Here is a 23,354-nt window from a genome sequence, read left to right as displayed (position 1 = left end):
GCATATTTTCAGAATAAAAGTATCACTTCTACAGAATTTACGATTATAAACTGTAGCGCTTCCAAATGTTTAAAAAGCGACATACGCATACAATTTGGACAATTTTAGTCTTTGGTGTTATTTTTAAACAGTTGCAAAGCGCCACATGGTGTATAAGAAATGTCGTTTCTCTGGGCTATGGTGGCGAAGGAAGGGCATCAAAGATATTTCAAAATAAAGAACAATAGAGAAGTGATAAGAATATATATAAAAAAGAATAAAAAGACATAACAACATAGAAAGGCACACCTAAAAGAGGGCAATGACCGTTATTTAAATATACATTGTGTATGATGAAACAGCAGTTTAAACAGAAATTAACAGTGTAAACAGTAAAGCACATAACCATGACAACGTTATGATGCTATCCTCCATGTTACAGTGGAGGATCAATATGTGATCTTGTTCCCTCAGAGAACAAATAGATTTCTTGGACATGAATAACAATTCTTCCAAAAATGTCCACTCACACATCTACACATGCACAATGTAATATTGGTCACATCAGATCAAGTTGATTTGTTCAGCTCGGTGTCACTCAGACTGTCAGGCCCCTGCATCCATGCTCCAGCTCTCAGGCTTATCCATCTGCTGCCCCTTGACTCTCTACGTAGGCTGATCTATGGAAAATGTCAGAGGAAGCCAGAGGTGGAACTAAAGCTTCCAATTCACTTCTGCTCAAAGTCGATACATTCTCAGCTTTAAAATGTGTTAAATCCTGTCTCCTCTTACAAACCCTGAGTTTGGGCTTCATGAACATTTAACCGGGGCCTTCAAAGTGACAATAATCTGTGAGCAAAGTCAACACGAATTCAGCTTCTCAAATGTCTTAATGTAGTTTTATTGAAGCAAAAAACTACAGTGAATTGTTTTTCTCTGAAACAGATGACTGGATGAGTGACGACAAAAGATCGAGTTCAGAGGGACGATGATGTCATTCATTTATCATAAAGAATGAAAAAGGTTTAAATGTTGACGTGTGAATGTATTTTCATGCATTTGCTTTCGGGGTTTCAGTGTTTATTTTGAAACCTTTGCCCATCTGATGTTGATGCTGTGTGTTTTCTGTTTCCAAAAATAATTCCTAAACAATGGATGTCACCAGAATAAAATGATAAACTAAAGAGAAAATTACACAAAATGGCAGATTAGTGACCTGTGCTGCATTCAGGTCCCCCCCCTCGGCCGGTGGGAGGTGTTGCTGTGTGCGGATGATGCTGCGCTCCACTTCCTGGCAGAGGTGAGCCGCCGCCGCCGCTGCTGCCGCCGCTGCCGCCGCCGCTCCTCACTCGGCTCCCCGCGCTGCACGGGAGAAAGCGCCCCACGGATTACCCAGCGCGTTAGCTCATCGGCTAGCGGCCACCACACACACCGAGCAGAGCCATGAGAAGCTGCGGGAGACGCTGATCGTTATTCTGCGATTACTTTTGAACTTTAATGCACGGGGATCCACTTCAGAGGAGCTTCGCGGATCATGCCGTCGCCCCCAACGGGAACTTTTCTCTAAAATTTCCACTTGGGAAAGGCTAGCACGGAGGCTAGCGAGGCTACAGATTCACTTTAATTGACTCCGGGCGCAATGGCTCTCGTTTGCTTCTCCCCGTCATAACGGCAGCTCGGGAAATCGAACCGGGGGAGAGGCCGTGAGAACTTAATGACAAACCAAAGTGGCTTTCAACGTAGCAAGAGTCGACTGGCAAGGACGGAAAATGAAGAAACAGTTCAATCGGATGAAACAGCTCGCCAATCAAACAGTTGGCAGGCAAGTATCCCGCACAGTCAGCGTTATTTACTCTCACACACTTCTCTGCTTTCACACTGATTCCTCTTACTCGTAACTTTAACTGCAACAGTCGTAGTTTGAATACGTAAAACCGTCTAGACAAACGGTTGTAGCCGCTAAATGATGTAAATGAAGAGAGAAAGAGCAGAACCGAGCACAAGCTGGCTCGCAGTGTTGAGGGGTGAAGCTTGTTTTGATGAATCGTTTGCTTTGTAACAGCTGACAGTCCGGACTGAGGGTCAGACTCTCAGTCAGACCTGGACGGGTGTTAGACTCGTTCCCCTCTCTGCCATCTGAACCTGAGCGGACCAGATGTCGGCTTTAAAAAGCCTGAATCAGCCATAGACAGGCTGTGAGCTCCACTATCAGGGTGGGAAGCAAACAGCTGTCTGCAGCCCTGTGACGGTGCAGTCCCTGGCCTTCATCAGGGAATCTCTCTGCCATCACAGTCTGGGTTGGACACTGTTAGGGTGTGGATGCACCCATGCCACCCTCATGTCAGGAAATATCGGCATGCAGATGCAAAACCTGTTCAGGGTTTGAGACCTGCTGAGCGTTACATGATGATGTGTTATCTTACAAACAATCATGATCACGTGTTATGTTGCATGTACGACTCCAAGTATAAGATCACAACTTGCCAAATTAAGTCAATTTGTGGCGGGCGTTGTGTTCTGACCCACTTGTGCAGTTCTTGGCGCTGCCCTGGGAGTCAGACCTCTGCTGTCTGCTCCTCTGTGTCCCTGCTTGCCCCTGTCCAGAGTAGGAAGAGCTCAGACATTGTCATGGGAAGAAAACAAAACACGGTGACTGAGCACAATAGTATGAATGTGCTGGAGCGAAGCACGGGCTTGATTCTCTCTCCCGTCAGTAAGAGTGTGTAACTTTAGACCTCCAGCTTCCAAGGTATAAAAGAGATTAATGTGTTAATGGATGGATAAATATCTGCCTCTGTCTGAAACAGACAAGATACAAGATGAATGGTTGGAGCCTCAGAAGAAGAGCATAAATCTGCCTAATGAGGCAGTGCAGGGCAGAGAGGCTGTGTGTGTCATCCTGCTGCTTCATGATGACACACACTGCCTCTGGAACACGATAGCTACAGTAGCAGAGGCTTCAGCCGGGCCTGGTGTGGACATGTCAGAGAGGAAGGGCAGCTTCTGTGGTGGGTAGGGTTTTGTGTGTAGGCTCGTTCTGTGTGTGTGTACCATTGGACAGTGTGTGACACCGCAGGCAGACAGCTGGTGCCCTCAGTGAATTGGCCTTCAGAGTCACCTTATGGAAATGAATTCAAACATGATGAGATATGTTTACACAACTTTAATAAGTGCTCAACCAAGAGCCTTTGCAAATAGTGACTTTCTGTGTTTGTTGTCATTATCATGTCGTGATCGTGTATCACAGGACTCTGGTAACACTGACGGGCCATCAGTCATTTCTTTGGACACCTAATAGATTAAAGAACTAATTGATAAAGTTAACATTGAGTATGAAAGTATGCAGTGGGAAGCAGAGCCTGAGTGCTGCACCTACTTCTTAAGTGTGATATCAGATCATCTTGCCATCTCTGCAGTGTTTACTTGATGGTCAGCAGAATCTACAGAGAGAATCTGCTTCATGATCCCTTAACCAAAGCTCAGGGCTGCTGGAATACTCATCATCTCCCCACAGCGCTGGAGCCGCAGTAAATTAGGACAGGAGGGAGCGTGATGCAGAAAGCAGACATTTAAACGTGTGTTTGTGTGTGTGTGTGTGCAGGAGCTGCCTTCCCTTACGTGTGCACATGCATGTGGTGTTGCTGTCTTGTTCCCTCCCAGGCCCGGCCTCATGAATGATGGTCTGCACTAGGATCAGGGCAAACAGACATATGAGGGATTGTTCATAAAGCTTGTGCATGCTTGCCTGTGTGGAGTGCAGAGGCCCTCTCCTCCGCTGCCCCCTGGGTTCCTGTGATTGTGCGAAGGCAGAACACTTTGTCCAGCACTCAGCCCCTCTGAGGAAATCTCTCCTTCTTCTGCAAACAGGAAGCTGCCTCCAAGACACACGAGAGGGAGAGAGTGAAAGCTTAGTAGACAGAAGGGAAAATGCTGATAAACAACACGTGATGCGTGACGAGGAACACGGCAAAGATCTTCATTTTCTGTGCAGGAAGCCATTTTTCTCCAGGTCTTTGAACTGATTGGCACAGATCACCTGTGTTTGCAGCACTTTGATGAATCAGGAAGTAGCACCTTTGAAGGAGATAAGATCTGATTAGATCATGATATACTTTAGGAACGACTTCAGCTTGAAGATAAACAAACAATTAAGCCCCAAAGCTCTCATGATGCAATCAAAACTTTGTGCTGAACTGGTCAGATTTAGCAGGTTAGATTGTGTTTGTAGGGCACGAGATGCTGATAACTCTGACTGTCAGGAAATCAGGCTGAGATAAGACTGACAGCAGCTGAGGATGTGGGCCAAGCCAGAGCCGCCTGTAAGCATACGGAGCCAAATCACAGTGTGTGTGTGTGCGACGTACGTGTGGTGTGTGTGGTGACCGATATAAAACCTGTCTCTGTGGGAAAGAACCACAGCTCTTTGTCAAGGTTTGTTTGTAAAGAACGCCTGGGTGTTGCTGGATCACACAGAATCTGGACTTGTTTGTCATCATTTGTTTTCAGACCGCAGAGTCACCAAACGACCGTCTATCACAGACTGATGGATTGTCAGTTGTCTCAGATGAAGTGTGTGCGGCCTGCAGCCCTAATGGGGCTTTGATTCAGAGCCTGATGGTCACCAGCGTCCAGGAAGGAAGCCTTCTGCTTTGTCTTCTCATAATACGTCATGTCAGCATTATTCACCGTAGATAGATAGATAACACTCCTTCAGTTTTCATTCCAGGTTAGGTTTACTCCTGGCCTAATGTTGGGATAAAAGCTTACACAATCAGCAGGATTAGGAAGATTGTATGGGCTGAGTCACTCAATTATTCTCCCAGCTTCTTTCATCCTGCTCCAGTATCCATTACCTTACTGCCTTCAGCTGCCAACTGCTGCACACACAAGAGGTCGAGCCTACCTACTCCTCTGTGTGCTGATTGTGTTGAGTGGCCAATAACAGCCGCTCTATTGTGCTTACGGCGGAGGTATTCACTTACACCCCTTCTGCTCTGATAGTAGATCACCATGGTAACCATTCTGAACTAACGTCCGTGGCCGGGCTGCGATGCTCTCTTGTTGTTAAAAAGTCACATGCTGCGCACGGTGACACACTTTGTGCAGAGGCCGGCGCTTCATTGAGACTCTGTGGGGTCAGCTCATTTCTCTCTGGGTCAGCTGATGCAGGCAAAACAATTGTTGTTTTGTTTGTTGTTGTTCTTCCTCTGCCCTGGGGCCCGGGCGGCACACTGCCTGGTTTCCCTCTGTCACACACTGTAGTGCTGTCCCAGGTCGTTTCACACAAGCGTTGCCTTTATAAGCTCTCCTAACAGACATGTAGGTGTGATCACATGCAGGCTGACTGATTCCTTTCAGCCACAGGGAGGCAATGGGCACAAATGTCTTTGAAACTCCTCAAGCAGGTTTTCTTTTGAGGCATAACTATCAAGGAGCATAATTTGGCAATGTCTTTATTGGTATGTGAAGTTGTTATTCTGGCTCCTTTCAGCTCGAGTCACTCGTGTCGCAATGCTAACCGGGAGCTGCGTCAGTCAGTCACAGCGGTGGGAAGTGGGTTGCGCAACTTGTAACACTGACACAACTTTTGATAACATCTGCTGAGGATCAATAGATGTGTTTCCTTTTGCAGCTGTTTGCAAAACATGGGTGAACTGGTTATGAGAGGCTCCTGTGATCAACGTTAACTCTTTCCTTCACATGACACCGCCTGCATGTAAATATGCTGGGTGATTGACAGTCTGCAATCCATACGAGTGTGTCAATGAAACCGAGACCAAACCCTTCACACGACCACATGAGGAGCTCCTCAGCATGTAGGCCACAGCAGAACATAGAGTCCATACTGTGCCTCTTTAGGGTTCCTGGGTGTTATAGATCCAGGCTCTGTGTGGATGAGCTCACCCGTCTGCTCGTGGCGCTCCTCCAGAAAATATCTTTCCAGTCATACCTCGCTTCTAGATGGTGGTTTGCCACTTGAGAGCCTTTAACCCCCCCATCTGTACATTTGTATTTCTTTCCTTCTAACCCCCAAACTACCGTCCCCTCTCTGTCAGTCTCTCTCTTTTTCTGTTGTAATTGAAAGCAGCTGTTTGCCGCTGGGATGAGGTTACTATAGTTCACAGAGAGCGGTTTTTGGAGGAGGGCTGGTTGTTCATGGAGAGGTCCAGTTACCCAAACTGCAGTCTGGCAGCTGTCTACAAGTCACGTCTGTCAGAGGGATGAATAGGAAGAGGAAGGCTTGTACGTCTGTCAGGCACAATGAGAAACAATACCTGCACTGTCTCACATGCTAACATGTTAACTCTGACTTAAGCTCTTAGGTTTGTAACCAAAGCACACCTTGCAGCAACAACAGCCCTGTCCTCATACTTCATGTTCAACAGAGCTCGTTGCGGCTGTCAGCAGTGCATATAATGCATTGTTTTGCTATTCAGCTAAATGCCTTACCTCGCTACTTCCACTGGGGGCAGACTCCCCCTACCCCCTCTTCCTATCTCCTCCAAATGCCCAGTGCTCCAGCGCTGCTCAGTGGACAGTCTGGGTTATGGCCTTTGTTTCAGGCAACCTGGAAGTCCCCTTATTGATCTACTCTTAAATTGTTATCATCATCATCAGTCTTATGTTGTTAACTGAGTCTCACCTCACCACAGCCAGCGTCCCCTCTGACAGTCGCCTCTGCAAAGGTGTGGATCAGCGGTGTGAGCTGAGCCGGTGTCTCCCTGCCTTCTCCCTTTAAGTGAATCTGATCCGTCTGACCTCCCCAGGCCTGACTCATTAGTTAACTATTAATAGGCTCAAGTGGAGGAGGACTGTAGCTGGCCTGTGCCTGACACCGGCTCGGCCTCGGCCTCGGCCCGGCTAACTACGGCTTCAGCACAACAAAGCAGCAGAAACACGCCCTCTGTGCAATTCTGCTTCATTCGCCTCAATCGAATGTCAACAACTGTCACGCCGGACAAATAACTCATCCTAGCTCTTTGCTCTCAGGTTGTCAGTTGGCTCAAAGGTTGTCAAAGTGTTCCACCCTCTGTGTGTGTGTGTGTGTGCGTGTGTGGAATGTAGGCCAAGTTGCTCAGTGGAGATTTGGAAGGTGCACGTTTGGGCCTGGAAGGTTACTGACCCCGGTCTCCCAGGCAACTGCAGAAATACAGAACTCAGAAGAAAAGAGGTTGCATGTTAGGGCTGCAGATCTGCTGATTCCTCTGCCGTCTAACCTCCGTGTACCAGCCAGTGTAGCAGCCTGTGTCATCGGTCTGTGGAGTTGTTAGTTAGAGATCCACCCTGTCTTGAAATGTTCCCAGCCATGCTCCTGTCAGAACAATATATTGTTTGAGTCTCATTCATGCGCAGCGTGGAATCCAGCCTTCAGGCGTTGTGTCTCTATGCTGGTAGATGTAATGACCGAATGGAGTTATACTCACTTATCGCTTATATGTGTCTGTTGGCGCTAATCTGTTGTCTCTCTGTTGTCTTTTGTCACCCACAGAGCGGAGAAAACAGAAGTCCTCAGCGATGACCTCTTACAGGTAAAACATTAACCCCTCTTCTGCCCTCACAGCTCTTCACTCTACAGTGCAGCAGCTGCAGGTGACACAAGAGGAGAGCCTCTGCCTCTTTCACTCACAGACTCATAGGATGTGTCCAGGTGAACATTCTTGGCATAACACGATTCTTTAGCATCTGCATGGTAGTGTTATCAAGCTGCCAACATCTTGAGTTTGATAGCATCAGTGCAGAATGGAGAAATGGACAAACACTACAGCAGATGTCGGTTTGGGCCGCTGCTCTCAGGTTGCTGGTTGTCCCGGGACCTTGGGTGGTACTGGTGCCGGAACTCAGAGGAGATCCGTTCAGTGTGTTTCCACTGCAAAAACACCGGCGCTCAGCTGGGGAAAGAAAAAAACCTGTTCCCATGGAAACTTTCTAGTTTTGGCACAAAGAGAACTATGAAGTCGCAGACAAGTAAAGAGGGGAGAAACAACCGGCAGCGGCAGGAAGCAACATTTCCAGCAGTGTAGATGTTAATACAATGCAGCTGTGGTGTGTGTAGGACACCAACGCACTGCTGGCAGCACGGTGCAGTCAGGAGATTGAAGATAAGAGTGAGGAGTAATGAAGAAAAAGCGGTATGTAAGCGGAGCTGGACAGAATTATGAATTGCCCAGAGACACGTCAACACAACGTTAGCTCAGCTCCCAACTGGGTGGGAATGCAGGTTGGTTCTCAGGGGCGAGGTGAGGCGGTGGCTCTATCTGTATCTGAACACCTCTAGGTAGAGCGCAGTCAGTTCTCTTCAGCTCTCTGAGACGGCCCGAGACAGACGGCAGCTGGGATCTGGTCAAAGTCCTGGCCGCTCAGTAAAGGCATTCCAGCTCTGCCTATAGACGTCGGCTTTGTGTGTGAATGGGCGGCGTCACGGAAGTTTAACCAACCAACTCAGCTGGCTTCCCTGCACGCCTCGAGAACAGTGGAGGAAGTCACTCGTCTCCATCGATTCTTCTTCCCCACACAGCCTGTGCATAAAAAGGAAATTGCTGAGATTTATGTGACCTTTCTCTTACTCAGGTGATGAAAAAGCAGCAAATGGGCAAAGTAGTCAGTACAGTCATTCTCTTATTGCATGTTGAGCCAGTTTGAGTTGCTGTGAAGGAAGAGGACGAGCTCTTGCCACTGAAGACAGGCGTGGACATTATGCTGTGTCTGCTGGTTGACTTTCGGCGTTCTGTCAAAGGCGCTCTTGTCCGGCCGGCAGCCCCTCTGAACATCAGTGGCTGTAAATCTCTGCACTTTAACACACCACATTACAGTGTGATAAGGGAGGCGGGCGGGCGGGGGGGGGCAGAGAGGAACTGAGAGGAGGGAATCGTCCCCAGTTCCTCAGAGAGCTGCATTTCTTCCTGGCACCAAAACAAAATTCCTCAGCTCGTGGAAAAGCCAGGAAAAGCCGAGGCCTCTGACTCTTCGGTGAATTTTTGCTGCCCTGGCTTTTCCTCAGCCCTCCACGTCTGAAAGTCTTCCCCCGGGGGAAGCGTCCCAGCCTTCCAGTGCCAGCTGTCTGCTCTCCTCCACAGGGGTCCCAGAACATGCCTCCCCAGACACTCCCTGCTTGCTGTCTTATGTGCGATTGTGCCAACTGAGGATGTTTTGGAATGCACCGACTGGTTGAACTGGCTTGTTTTCTTACATGGAGACAGAAACAAAGAGTATCGTCCTTAAAGTCTCTGGCTCACTGCATGATTTCCACCCTTTGATGCGTCACTTTGCTCTATTTCTGTTCACTCCGACTTGTCCAGACATGTTAGAGTCCTTTTGCATAGGAACCAATAAATACACACACACACACACACACACACACACACCGACACCCACTCAGTCTCTCTGCCCTACTTAGCTTTGGGATTCCCTGTCCTGTGATGCGTCATGGGATTGACCAAGTGTTGACTTCATCATGTTGCAGGAGCAGAACACACACCCTGCAGCCTGTGTGGATCAATCAGCTGCTCCCGGACACGGCTCGGGGTCTTAAGCAGAGTTTGTGTTTTGGTCTGGCGTGTTGTTTCTAGTCCCATTCTGTGACAGTAAGAGGAAGCATAGAGTCTCACCCCCCGCGCCACATAACCTAAACATGTGAAACACATACGCACAGGAAGTGGAGGAGCAAAGGGAGGGGAATCCCCTGCTCCTATTGTTCCAGGTACTTAACGGTCCTGAGCAGCGGGCCGAGCGTCTGCGTGTGCGCTTGGTAAGTTTGTATTTGACCCAGCTGTTTTGGGAATGCCGGGGGCCACCGTGGGTCGGGAATGACGTAAGAGCTGAAGAACAGAGGGTGGGAGAGGAGGGGGGAGAGGGGGGAGAGGGGGGGCACATGTGGAGGCGGATATCTGCTTTGCAGGCTCTGGAATTCCTGAGATCCGACTCGTTCTGTTTTTGGAACACAATTGTCTGGAATTTAGTTGATCCTCCCTCAACATCGCCTCCCTCCATTTCTGCTGGTTTTGCCCTCTGGCCTTCACTGTTCCCATTTATATTTGGAACAGCTTGTCCGGAGTGTGTGTTTGTCCTTTGAGCTACCTATACGCTTTCTACTTTCTTCCTTGAGAAGGAAGACACACCCCTTCTGTTTAGACCTGACATAAACAACACGCAGTCTGCCTCAGACTTTCTCACAGGCATTGCCAGAGTAAACCTGTTTTGTTCATTACCAAACGCTGTGCTGCCCGAGGAGCCAGAGCTGATAGTGGATCTGAACCCTTCCATGTATTGATCAGTTGTATTCCCAGGCCTGTGACAGTTATCCAGCCTTAATACTGACGCTGTGTGTGTGTCCCCGTCAGGCACCTGGCAGCAGAAAAGCCTCAGTGCAGAGCTTCAGTTGGCCGACGTCCTTCAGCCAGAATAGCTGCGTCTCCATCATTGACCCGCTTATCAATGATAGTATTATAGCTCGTCACACTAAAAGCACAGAGTGGATCTCTGTAGCCCGAGCAGCAGACAGGAGAAAGCCTGTGCAATCAAAAAAGGCTTTTAAAGCCAAAGAACCGCTCACTGTCGGTCACAGCCCAGTGGCTGTCGCCATGGAGACACTTCCTATTAGTCATGTGTTTCAAAGAGAACATTCCGGCGATGCCCCACAGTGACAAGCCTTATCAATCATGCTTGAACTTTGACCCCCAAGCCCCTCAAGGCAACAACAAATGACATTTCTGCCTGAGCCGGACATCGGTCGCCCTCAGCTCACTGAGTTACTACTACAAGTCTACAAGCAGTGCAGGCTCCAGTTTGCTGCTTCATGAAGACAAGTTGGCATTAGTGATAATGAAGTGTGTGTCCACTGATGCAGCCTGCTGTGGCCGGCCTGTGTGTGAATGTTTTTCATGCACACAGGAGATAATAGAATAGAAGTGCACCAGTGTGGCCTCAGGCAGTACAACATCAGACTTCACGGGTTCAAGTCCCTCAGCCAGCCTTCCTTTCCCCCCCGCCACCGGCTTGGTGACAGATGTGAGAGTTTGTGGAGCCTTTGTGAAGATCTGTGCTTGTGTCTTTCTCCGTGTACAGATTGAGCGGCGCATGGAGTTGGTGCGGGTGGTGTCGCACAACACACACAAGAGGATGGTGTCGTGCCTGCAGGGACACATCGGGGCAGAAGCAGAGAAGCGACACGTAAGACAAAAACAAACTGTGTCATGGACTAGACTGTGTCAGAACCTCATGTTTGTTGTCATCACCTGTAGAGATTTGGAGTCCCGCTCCATTCGTTCTGCTTGTTTCTATGGTAATCGTATCCACAGCAGGCGAACGTAATTTCTGTTATGTTTTTTTTGTACCCCACAACATCCAACATGCACCACAGTCCGTACCTCGCCTCTATACAGGAAACGGTCAGGTAAAAACCCACACTACTCCTTCCACCGCTCCGTCTCCCACTCATCCGTCTCTCAGCTCAGCTTTGACTTTCACTGGAGGCTGCAACATGCATGACACTTTGCTTCTGGGTTACTCAGATTAAACACTTGGTGCTGGGTGTTCATGAGCCTCTTGGGTAAACATCTGGGTGAACTGTAGACCTGAGCTGCAGCCTCGTCATCTCAAACATTTCAGAATGTCTCTTATTTGCATCTCAATTCCTGTTTAACGTCTGTATTTCCCTCTTGCTCGGAAAGATCACTTTCTCTTCCTCTTCCTAACTGGGTCAGTTTTCTTTTTGAGCTGCTCAACAATGAATGGAAAGTCCCTGAATTTTCCATTGGCTCCTGTCTCATCTCCTGTAGTATAGCTATAGAAGTAGTGAGTGAGTGCTCAGCAGCGTAGATCTGTGACTTGGTGTCTGATTGCTGTCTGTGTCTGTATGCACTCTGCAGAAGAAGCTTCCGCTGACGGCGCTGTCCCAAGCCATGGTGGAAGGCGGAAGCCAACTGGGAGAAGATTCGTTGATAGGGTGGGTAGCTGCGCTGCTTATCAGCCCCTCATGGAGACAGATGGAACCCAGAGTCTGAAATATGAGGCCACACCTTCAGGACCAGCAACCGCCAAGCTTTAGGATCTGTTCCACCTAAACCTTCCACTGGTTTCTTTACATGTCAGGAGACTGAGACTGTCTGACCCATCGCAGAGGATCTGTAACCTGAGACTCTGATCATTTCTGCTTCAAGTGACCACATGAATGTTTGGTCTAATAAACACACTTAAACAACTGCAGTTTCATTCTGACTGAGACAACCACATGAGCAGACTGAGACACATGAGCAGACAGTTTGTGGTTGAGGATGTAGAAACACGTTTCCACCAAAGCTCCACACAGCGGGGGAGTTTGTCTGGAAGTGATGAGGAAGTCTGCTAGTAAATGTGACCCCCAATCAATGGCAAACAACATCTGCTTTTGTGCCCCGACACTGACCCCTCCTCTGTCTTTGTGTTTGCGGTGTGTGTGTCCGCAGGAAGATGATGGAAGTGTGCGGCGAGGCAGAGAACAGGCTGGCGTCGGAGCTGATGCACCACGAGCTGCAGATTGAGAAAGACGTTCTGGATCCCCTCAGCCAGCTGGCAGAGGTCAGACACAAAGAAACAGAAGCAGCTGAACACAAGTTAAATATTTAAAAAGGCCGTCACGCTACTTTCAAGTGCAGGCTGTGCCGTACTGGGAAACGTTGACCTGCGTTGTGTTTTTGAATCTGCTCTCAGTTTCTGTGGCCTTTTGTCCACCTTAAATGTCAGGTTTGTCTATCAGTACCTACAAACTGCATCGTCCGGTTGCTTCCCAGAGTTGACAGGAAGTGGTCGCTCCTGAAAAAGCCACACAGCAGTTTTCCACGGAACGGGTGTGAACGCTTCAAGGGTCACCCAGAGAGCTGAGAGCTGAGAGCTGAGAGCAGGCTTGTCCATCATGATGTTTGATTCTCATCTTGCTGTGTGTGTGTGTGTGTTTTGTGTGTAATTCTCTCTAGGTGGACATCCCAAACATCCTGAAGCAGAGGAAGCAGCTGGCCAAACTGGTGCTGGACTACGATTCTGCCAGAGCGAGGTTTGTCCCTCTCACCACATCATCCATGTCCTAGGTTCACTTCAGGGCTGAGTCTGACTGTATGTGGAGACGATAGGGTAATGAACCTCTTTGTCCTGATTTGACCCTCATCTTCTTTGTGTCTCTCCACTGTGCCTATCTCTCTCCAAACCAAGATGGTTGCAGGCGACCAAGTCGATAATCTCAGGAACAAACACGCAAGCACTGACGGCCAAGGCGGACCTGCTGAAGGAGGAGGTGGACGAGGCCATGAACAAAGTGGAGCTGTGCAAGGCAAGACGCTGCGTCTCAGATGATTCTGTCTCAATGTGAAGTCTGTTTGATGTCTGTTGCTCGGCTGAGGTTCTCTTGTGTCACACGAGGGCAAACCGCCAGCGTTCTTTGCGAGGTTGCAGCTCCCAAACGCGTCACCTTGCAGAAAATGCCTGTCAGCTGGGTCGTCTGCCAGAGCGCTCTTCATCGCTTAAGCTGAGTCAGTGATGCTTATGTGTTTGTGTGTGTGTGTGTAGTGGTGCGTGATGCGTCAGGCTTTCTGCTCAGGAAGCTCACGGCCCTTGTGTTTCCCCTTCACCAGCACTCCCGTCCACTCCTGCCAACAACAGCAGGATTTATGACTCTGAGTTCGCAGCGCGGCTTAGCCCAGCGCTGAAACATGAGTTCAATCAATGAACACCACTGTAGTGAGGACAGAGATCCATATCAGTTTGTTCGTGGTTCACGGCAGCAATTAGCAGATCTCTCCTCCCTCTTGGTCTTGGAGTTTCTTTCATGTATCATGCTTCTGTTTAATGCATCATTCTTCATTGTTTTCACTGGAAAACACTTTGTAACTTTTGTTTATGGAAGTGCTAAACAAATAACAGGATTGTTAGCATCATTATTAATAACTATCGCTGCCTTTTCCTGTTTGATTTCCTGCACAGGATCAACTCGCCGCAGACATGTACAGTTTCTTCTCGAAAGAAGGAGACTACGCCTGCTACTTTGTGACGGTGAGTGACGTGACCGCACGTGTTTCTGTGGGAATCTTCAACAACACAGGGAACAGAGGTCTGGATCAGTGTCTTATTTACTTTTCTGTCCTGTCTTCTTCTGCTCCTCCTCCCTCTCCCCACTCCTCCTCCGTTCTGTTCCATCCCTCAGCTCCTGGAAGCTCAGGCCGACTACCACAGAAAGTCCCTCACTCTCCTGGAGAACGTCTTGCCCACCATTCAGGCTCAGCAAGGTACTCAGTCCCCGCACCGCAAGAGATCACAAAGCAGAAGAATTCAGAATGCTGTCATCATATTTTCACATGTAGCTGTTTTCCTGTTTGGAAACCAAGCAGTTGCACTCTTACCGTCTGGTGGTAGGGAACTTTGCCAAAGTGCCTGGTTTAATAGTTTCTGAAGAAAAGGAGCAGTGGTGTAAAGCTGTTCCAGTTCCATACGAGCTTTATAGTCTGTCTCTCTGTTACGTCACTCTGCTGTGTCACCCCAGCTCTGTTTTCCGTTGCGGCGATGTTAGAGGCCACAGAAGGGCCCCAGATATGTGGCCTGTAGGAACAAAGAACAGCCTTTTGTTTTGGCTGCTTGTTTGTTTTGCTCTTTAACAGAACTACATTTGTTTCTTCAGGCTCCCTTTTTGTCTTTTTTGTGGCTCGTCTTTTTCTCCAAGCTATTTTCTTCTTTTTCCCCCTTGCAATAAACACATGTGGTCTAATCCAGATGAGCCCGCTCTCCCAGCATGTGGCGATGATGACTCATGCCCTCCACTCACACTTACACACACACACACACACACCCACCCCTCACACCCACCTGGGTCTTGCAGGCCTCCACCCTCCGCTCACTTGCACATTATCTCACAAATGCTCTAGTAAACGCAGCAACAAAGTGGCTGCTGCTGTCTGGGAGGCTCTGTGGTTACCATTTAGTGACAGAGGACCTGGTTAGGAATAAGCTTAATGGAAGGGCTTGGACCCAGAACAACAACACTGGTGTTCACCTTTAATCCCCCAGTGCTGGCACAGTGATTCAGATTTGGAAAAGCTTATAAGGGAATCGCAATCTGAAAATGTTTGCTTACTTTGTCGGCAGACTCGTGGACTGAGAAGCCGGCGTTTGGCACGGGGCTGGAGGAGCACCTGAAGAGGAGCAGCAGAGAGATCGCCCTGCCCCTGGAGGCCTGCGTCATGATGCTGCTGGAGACGGGCATGAAGGAGGAGGTAACCACACTGAGGCTTCAAAGGAAAAGGAGAGGGAGATAACATATAGATCATATGGAATCCTTCAGGGAGGAGAGAGACAGAGAGAGAGAGAGAGAGAGACAGTGGAGGCTGAGTGCAGTCAGGATTGATATGGATCGTGCTCTTAAACGTATCATAGAGACCCGAGGGTCAACAAGTCAGAATCGGCCCAGAATGTCCTGGAGGAGGAAAGCTGATAAGGAGTTTATCAGTTTGAAAATGGAAGAAGGAATTCATGATTTCTACTTATGCACATGTGGATGTGGAGAACATGGATTCTGTCTCTCTCTCTCTCTCTGTCTGTCTGTCTGTCTGTCTGTCTGTTCCTGTTTACCAGAACCAAACACCGTTTACATGCACATTAACACTATGATTGTACCTTGCTTAAAGTAAAAAAGATACAAGTATAAAGTTAATCTGATTTAAGAATAAGATGAATCAAACACGTTCACTGTTACGTCACATCATGACAAACCTATGATTCTTCTCTGGCCATCACTTTGTGTGGTCTTGAGTTAAAGCTGTTTCAGTGTCAGCAGTCACAGTTTTGGCTCCTCACCAGTTTGATAGCGTGGAATGTTTTCTGGTTTACTTCAGTCAACTTCAGCTGTCTTCACATGTGAACACTGGAGCAGCTCCTTGAAAGTCACATGAAGTTGCGGCTGCTATTCGTGGCTCCACTTGTAAGCTGTTTGTTCACATGGATGTCTTTAAAGGCTGGAAGAGATGGGCGGACAGGCGAAACTGTAAACAGGGGAAAATCCTGCATTTCTGAAATGCTGCTCCCACATCCAGAGCAACTGTCTGCCGTTATGCTGCTAAGACGATTGATGGTGTGTTTGTGATGTCTCCTCCCTGCAACACATTTAGAATACAATAGAATCCACTCGTCTCCTGTCCATAAATCAGATTGCCTGGGCCAAAAACAGTTAGAGAGTGCGAGTGTTCAGTGCAGAGGACATTATTTGTCACTCCGGTCATTTGCTTAGTGAGTCCAGTCCGTGTCATTATGGTGCAGAGACAGACTTTGATTGTGTGTCAAAGTAGAGAGTTTACAGTGCTGTTGACTGGTGGGTGTGTTTGTTTGCCTACTTTAAGGTTTCTTTATGTGCAGCCAGCAGGGTGAATTAATGTAGTGTCTTTATATAACGCTGTCTTTGTGTGGCAGTGTGTGTGCCGTTGTTTGTGTCCAGACAAGAGTTTGACTGAAGGCACAAGGTCGTCTGTGTGCGCTGGATGTTTGCTTGGGCCTTCAGTGTTCTGACTCCATGGCTTTTTGTTGTGTTTGCGTGTGTGTGTGTCAGGGTCTATTCCGAATTGCAGCGGGAGCGTCCAAACTGAAGAAGCTAAAGGCGGCGCTGGACTGTTCTACTTCACAACTGGAAGAGTTCTACTCTGACCCCCATGCCGTCGCTGGTATGTGGCACCTCAAAGTTTAGATTTAGTTCGTAATGACTTTAAGCATCTACTGAAGAGATCTTACCTCCAAATGATGCTTCCTGGCCAGCTCAAGTGGCTGCAGAAGTAGAAATGTGTGTCCATGTGTGGTTTCAGGAGCGCTGAAGTCGTACCTGAGGGAACTCCCAGAGCCTCTGATGTCCTACCAGCTTTACGATGAATGGAACCAGGCGTCCAGGTAAGACTGGAGAAGACAAATGAGAGTAAAGGTTATTCTGGTTCATGAGCTATTGAACTCACTCAATGTTGCCCTCTTGTCTCATTCCAGTGTGTCAGACCCAGACAAGAGGCTCCAGGCGCTCTGGGTCGTGTGCGATAAACTACCAAAGAACAATAAATCTAACCTGAGGTTCGCCACCACTCAGCATCAGACGGGTCGGGAAATCCAGCGCTTGACCCTTCGGCCCACTGACCTCTGTGTTCTCACGCAGGTATCTGGTGAAGTTTCTATCCAAGCTGGCTCAGGACAGCGAAGTCAACAAAATGACGCCCAGCAACATCGCCATCGTCCTGGGACCCAACCTGCTGTGGGCCAAGACTGAGGGGTGAGCAGGGGGGCGAGGGAGGAGAGAGGGGAGAGAGGAAGTGGAGAGGATAAATGACAGTAGTTTGTTGTTTGAGCTTCTTCAGGCCTTTGTTATATCTGAAAGCATCTTATTATTGCTGTGTGTGTGTGTGTGTGTGTGTGTGTGCACGCAGGAGTCTGGCTGAGATGGCTGCAGCGACCTCGGTGCACGTGGTGGCCATCATAGAGCCCATCATCCAGCACGCTGACTGGTTCTTTCCTGAGGGTAGGTTGTAGGTTTCTTTGATATGAAAGTGTGACTGATTACAACAACAGCAGGCCTTAACAGTGAATCTAAGTGTGTGTGTCTCTCCCCCCCCCCCTCCCTCTCTTTCTCAGATGTGGAGTTCAACGTGTCGGGCATGTTTGCCATGCCGACTCCCGCCTCCAACCACAACAACCACCTGGATTACGACTGTGGCACCATAGAGAGGAAGAGGCCTGGCAGTATGGTGGGACCGGACAACGAGGCGGCGCGTAAAGACGGGTAATCGCCACGGTGCCTCTTAGCACTAAACTTACCAGGTCAACCTCACTGGTATCCAAGCCTCGGGGCCGGCAGAGATGAAACCAAGCGCTTTGGTTGTGTTGCCTTTGTTGTGGTTTGACCTTTCTGGACTCTTTCCTGGCTTCCATTCCTTTTGGAGGAATGTGATGTAATCCTTGTGATGTCATCTTTTCTGTGTGATCTGGGTATGGTGATTCTTTATCCGGGTCTAATCTTTTGTGTTTCTGATCAGAGCTGTGTGTTTTCTGTTTTGTTCCTTCCTTCCCCGTCTCCCCGCTATGTAGCACCCCTAACAAGCACTTGGACCACACCCTGCGTAGAGGCAGTAACACCTTAGGTAGAAAGCAGCACACCTCACCCGCCTTCCAGCCTCCTTTACCCCCCGTGGAGGCTCCGGGGCCGGGGCACGGGGCCGGGCAGGTCCCCCAGCCCTCAGTCGAGCCCCAGCCCCAGCCGCAAGCCCCACAGGGGGGTTCGGGGACTGAACCCTCCCAGCATAGCTTGGCGCAGGGTCTGGCTGCTCTAGCTGCAGCTCAGCAGCTTCTAGCCCAGCACACAGAGGAGCTCAGGTAAGGGCGGGGAACGACTCAGCATGCCAGACAGACAAACGTGCCTTTATGCTTTCAATGTTCATATTGTTTGGAGACATCAGAAACAGATGAGATCAATATGAACGCCCTCTGCATGATCCAACCAGCAGCTCCCTCACAAACATACAGCAAGTGTCGCTTGGAGCTCTGCAGCCTTGAGTTCAGCCCACAGATAGAGCACAACAATGGCTGCTAACATTCACTCCCCAGGCCTCTCTGCTTCCCATGCCTCTGCCTCCCTCCCTAAAAGCCTGGAATCAGCAGGAAACTCGCACTAACTGGCCTCAGCCGCTTTGAAATGCCCGGACATGGGAGCCCGTTACGTAACATCTGAAGGGTGTCGTTGATTTAGAGAGAGAGAAAGGACAGCATTCATCTCTGGACAGATAACAGCATTCCTTTGGTCCTACAGACTGTAAGGAGAAAGTGAACATAGATGAAACGCCACACAAATATGATTATGGATCTGTGACATTTCAGGACTGAGAACTTGCTGAATCTGCTTGAAAGTGATAATCCTTTGTTGTGCATGTTTCCATCACAAAACTGACATCTAAAGGTTGAAGAGGGAAATAACAGCAGCTCCCATCAATCCATGCAAAACCAACAAATCAATGTGACGTCCTTTTCTGTAGCTGGCAGTTTTGAGCCGACCAAGTAAATCTAAATCTAAACTTGATGTAATAATCTAAATGTAAAGCGTACCAGCGTCGTTGTCCTGGGAACGTCAGCTTTGTTACTTCTTCTCTTGACTGCTCCCAATCCTATATGGAGATGCCTGTAAACACAAAGGAGCTGAATGATGTAACACAACAAAGTCATGAAGAATGAGTGAAGGATTATCACTTTCATGTCATCACTTTTCCTTCCCTCTCTCTCTGCAGCCACCCGAGGCTAAGGGACTCCACCTTCACGCCCGCCTCCACCCCGCTGCTCCAGAGGAACGGGTCTGCCTCCGGAGCAGCGGGACAGCTGGGCACAGGGACCCCCGGGGCCGGATCCATGGGGCCCAGCCCCCACATGATGCGCAGAGGTAAGAGTCTGAGTGATTGATGACTTTGCTGTCTAAAATCAAATCTCTTTTATGTTGAGGGTGCTGATTTGATCTGGTGTCGGCAGCCTGCTCCTCATGTAGCTCGCAGCCTCTTAATGAGCTGAAGATAAGAGACCGCATTACTACTCTGATGTTCTCTGCCCTGCGATGACTTCTATAAAATGTAGTTATTTGACGGCTCATAAAGCTCTCAGACCCACTTTACATTTATGAGTCGTGTTGAGAAACGTGCTTGATGCAGAGGGAAACTAAGAAAGATGATTTCATTAAGTACTTTCTTTCTTCTAAACACTACATAAGTGTTGCATTGACTTTCATGTTATCCCTCAGGGGATAAATGATGTTGTTTTGAGTTGAATTGGCATGTAGCATTTTCAGAACCCTTTAAAGAAATGAAGAGCTTCCCTGTCATTGTTGCAGGTACCAAGAAGCAGGCTCCCGCCCCGCCCAAGCCCTCAAACCCTCCCCCCTGCCAGCCCTGTAATTCAGCCCAGCTCAACCAGGCCCCCCACACAGGCTCCTCCCAGGTCTTCAGTCCCACTGTCAGACCCTTATCCAACCAGCCGCCCTCCTCGCCCACCTCTTCTGGCCCGCAGCCCTGCGCCACGCCGAGGCGTCACTCCAGCAACCAGCCTCCGATCCAGGCACCCAGCCACCCCCCTCCAGAGCCGCCCACGCAGGCCAGCCCCCCGCCCACGCAGGCTGGTCCTCACCAGCCCTTCTCCCACAGCGCTGACCCCTCACCCCCGTGCACCCCGTCGCCTCCAGACACGCCCCCGCCTTCTGCTTCTTTGCAGGACGGCCCCGGGGCCGCCGCTACCCCATCCCCGTCTCCTTTCCAGTCAGGCTCGCTTCCTCGGCCGCGGCCCGTCCCCAAACCCAGGAACAGGCCCAGCATCCCGCCGCCGCCCCAGCCGACCACGCCGGCTGGCGACACCAACGGGATCTGTGCCACGGCGTTCAAGATGATGGGTAAGTCATGGTTTGTCATGTGGCGACTGCACGTCACCTGTTTGTTTGTTCTGCCTGCTGTGCTGCCTCTAATCATTTAATGCCTCCACAGGTTAAAGACGCTGTTGTGTGAGGTTTGTTGTTCACTGACTTTTGCATTGGCACTTGTTGTTTACCATTGTTTGAGTCATCATCATCACCATGAGTCATCATTCCCACTCACTCACATGTGACATCAGTCAAACTGTGAGGGTTTGATTCTGACTGTGATTCTCCTAAAGGACAGAACACTCCACACTGAACGCTCACTGGGAACATTTGCTCAATTATAAATCAGAGTTAGGGCCTCGGTTGGAAACAGAGAGAGAGGCTAAATTGTGGAAAGATTGGAAAATGTTATGAGAATGAAGTTGTAATCTACTAAAGTTGCAATGCACAAAATATTACAAACGTATTCTTGGACTTATTTATGATGTAGTATTATGAAATTTCCATTTTTTTCTGAAATTATTTTTGTAGCGATTCTGTTGTTCTTGAAACCTAATTTTTTGTATTTCCAACATGCATGTTAGTTATCAGACTGATGTGCACTCATAATGCACAGTCAGCAGACCAGCTCCTCCTAAATGCCACCATAGTTAATGCTCTGTTATGAAGTATCAGCTCAGATCTGTTATTCCAGGACTTACTTGTTCCTCGACGTCCCAGTTGCTCCCATAGCCTCCAGTTCAGATTCAGCTTTTCCATCCACTCATGGTCGCATGATGATTTGACTTTAGTCCGTGGTTAAACACCGCCACCTGCTGTTTGAGAGGACACATGACAAAACTCCAGTTTGACTGATGGCGCTCTGGGAGACAGCAGGCTGCAGCAGCTTTAAAGGCGTCCACACTGCTCCTGTTTAGAGCTGCTGTCTATACAAATGTGGGCAACAGTGTGTGTGTGTGTCTGTGTGTTTAAGATGGTGATGTTGCGTTTGGGAACTAACACAAACAGCTATGGAGGTTTCTGGGATGGTCACGAGCATTTAACTGTGTGTGTGTGTGTGTGTGTGTGTGTGTGTGTGTGTGTGTGTGTGTGTGTGTGTGTGTGTTGGTGTGTTACTCTGCCTCTGTCTTCTCTTCACAACTAAATGTGACTTGTGTGCTTTGTTCCAGACCCGGTGATGTCTTTCAAAGGGTTGAGTCGAGCTTTGGTCCCTGAGTTCGCTGTAGACCAGCACCCAGCGACATCTTCGTCTTACTCCTCCTCCTCCTCCTCCCAGCCTCTTCCCAAAGACTGTGACCTGGACACTGAGAGCACTGTTCTATAAAGAGGAATGGATGACGAGCTTCGGTCTGCCACGCCCACCAAACACACAAACACGCACCTCCTCTCCTCCTATACACACACACACACACACACTTACACCTCAGTCTTACACTTCTCTATGCTGTTATCTTATTAATTCCCGCCTCATATAGATGACATCAACAGGAAGTAGCACCACCCCTGGCAACCATAATGGAGGTCCTCACCATGGCGATTAACAGCTGATAGATGTACAGCTCGTTCACTGGCAACAAAATGATACCAGTTAGTTCAGAGTTAGTACAGATGACTTTTTAATAGAACATGAATTGATAATGGTTGTATGTATGGATCGGCACACCAGATCACTCGCTTTTGTACCAGAAGTATCTCTCTCCTCCCATCCTCAGGGCCTCCACCATGGTGTCACATTTAGATCAGATTTGCAATATAACTGCAAACACACACACACACACACACACACACACACACACACACACACACACACACACACACACACTCACCTTATCCAGACAATCGACAACTGACAGCAGAGTGCGGTGGCAGTAGGTTGAGAAGTCGACTCACAGATGAAGCTGTGGTGGCGATGCTGATTGGGTCTGAAGTTGCCGGCGTCTTTGCTAAAATTCAGACGGTTGTGACTTCTTTGCAGTTTGGTTTGTGGGTTTTTTTTGTATTTTGTTGGTGTTGAAAAAGACCTCGGCTCAGAGAAACGAGGCGTTACTGTGGCGCGAGTGAGGGTCTCATAGGTCAGTCGCTAAAGTAGAAACCAAAACTGTCACTCAGAGTCGATGCAGCGACTGCAGGTTTCCGGTCGTTCGCGAACGCTCGATTTCCCCTTTTCAGGCCGTAGTCGTATGGAAACCCGTCCTTCGCTCACACTTGTATTTATTTACAGAAACACACACATTCCCTGTAGCTTCACGTAATGAATGCGGCGCCCTAAATAAATGCTCCTTCCCGGATCCTTCCAGAACCATGGAGGTGGAGCGTTGTGTATTTACTGTACAAAAGGATTTATACTTTACTTTGCTCCTTATACTGCAGTATTTCCAAGAAGCTGTCTTGGCAGCAGGAGTATTTCAGGGATGTTAAGATTGGAAATTTGAGCTATTGACAAAGAATTCTTGTGCAGTTCTGTATGGTTCTGAATTTTAGGAGAGATTCTGGAGATTTTACAAAATTAGATTTTTGGGGAAAATTGTGTGGTTGTGTCTTTTGGTAAGTTGGAGCATTTTAGAGATATATGGTGTTCACTCAGCAGGGAGGGTGAATGAACCTTCTCTACTTGAAGTGCAAACATGTTCAGTGTTCCCCAAAGTGTTTTCCTATAACCTTTGACCCTGAAATGTCAGTATTTTGTCTTGGAGATATGTACATGCAGGGCAATGTAAGGAAGAACAAGTTTTGGTGTGCATAACTCCTATCCTTAATCAGCACAGGGTTCCATTCAAAGGCCTATGGACAGTGAACGCCAACAATCTCAAAAATGCTCCAACTTACAAAGAAACATTGTCAGTGACATTGATCGGAAGTTTTACAGAAAATGGTTCAATATAGTCATATTTCCTGCTCGTGCCTTTAAAGCATTTTGAAGCAGCTGGTTTTCCTGACAGCTCTCAGTATTTGGCCTTTCTGTTTTCCCCTCCTCTTTTCTTGCATTTACTCATTATGAGTGACAGGTTAT

General features: G+C 48.6%; 1 protein-coding gene and 1 long non-coding RNA gene across 5 annotated transcripts; one reads left to right on the top strand and one right to left on the bottom strand.

The window, feature by feature from the left end:
* Positions 1 to 1,231: 1,231 nt before the first annotated feature.
* On the top strand, positions 1,232 to 21,766 carry arhgap17a (Rho GTPase activating protein 17a). Of its 4 annotated transcripts, XM_076169605.1 has the most exons (22): positions 1,233 to 1,801; positions 7,469 to 7,508; positions 11,041 to 11,145; positions 11,336 to 11,368; positions 11,844 to 11,920; positions 12,420 to 12,531; positions 12,927 to 13,003; positions 13,159 to 13,276; positions 13,927 to 13,995; positions 14,147 to 14,228; positions 15,082 to 15,209; positions 16,535 to 16,646; positions 16,785 to 16,866; positions 16,957 to 17,037; positions 17,120 to 17,233; positions 17,388 to 17,479; positions 17,593 to 17,740; positions 18,046 to 18,330; positions 19,236 to 19,384; positions 19,826 to 20,377; positions 20,469 to 20,490; positions 21,514 to 21,623. In XM_076169605.1, exons 1-21 carry the CDS (start codon positions 1,749 to 1,751, stop codon positions 20,471 to 20,473), a joined length of 2,514 nt encoding a protein of 837 aa, XP_076025720.1. In that variant the 5' UTR covers positions 1,233 to 1,748; the 3' UTR covers positions 20,474 to 20,490; positions 21,514 to 21,623. The 4 variants fall into 4 exon arrangements, with proteins under 4 accessions (XP_076025718.1, XP_076025720.1, XP_076025717.1 ...); XM_076169602.1 differs by lacking the exon at positions 20,469 to 20,490 and having other exon boundaries at positions 1,235 to 1,801; positions 21,514 to 21,766; XM_076169603.1 differs by lacking the exons at positions 11,336 to 11,368; positions 20,469 to 20,490 and having other exon boundaries at positions 1,232 to 1,801; positions 21,514 to 21,766.
* Positions 21,767 to 22,059: 293 nt separating this feature from the next.
* Positions 22,060 to 22,238, bottom strand: LOC143015578 (uncharacterized). The gene is made up of 2 exons (XR_012965448.1): positions 22,139 to 22,238; positions 22,060 to 22,100 (listed from the first exon to the last, which is right to left on the bottom strand). It is a non-coding gene; the product is annotated as an uncharacterized LOC143015578 (long non-coding RNA).
* Between the last annotated feature and the right edge of the window lie 1,116 nt (positions 22,239 to 23,354).

This window comes from Genypterus blacodes, unplaced genomic scaffold, assembly GCF_046128005.1.
Source record: "Genypterus blacodes isolate CSIRO-AG114 ecotype Tasmania unplaced genomic scaffold, CSIRO-AGI_Gbla_v1 ptg000209l_1, whole genome shotgun sequence".
Lineage (NCBI taxonomy): Eukaryota > Metazoa > Chordata > Actinopteri > Ophidiiformes > Ophidiidae > Genypterus > Genypterus blacodes.
Note: the sequence above shows the minus strand (reverse complement) of the source record. Positions and strands in the feature narration are given on the sequence as shown.

What these genes read in the sequence shown, in the direction of transcription:
- arhgap17a (XM_076169602.1), top strand. Translation starts at nt 1,749, where the DNA reads ATGAAGAAACAGTTCAATCGGATGAAACAGCTCGCCAATCAAACAGTT. An exon ending in TGACCCCCATGCCGTCGCTG is followed by an intron (nt 16,647 to 16,784) that starts GTATGTGGCACC and finishes GTGTGGTTTCAG; the next exon opens with GAGCGCTGAAGTCGTACCTG. An exon ending in AACAATAAATCTAACCTGAG is followed by an intron (nt 17,038 to 17,119) that starts GTTCGCCACCAC and finishes GTTCTCACGCAG; the next exon opens with GTATCTGGTGAAGTTTCTAT.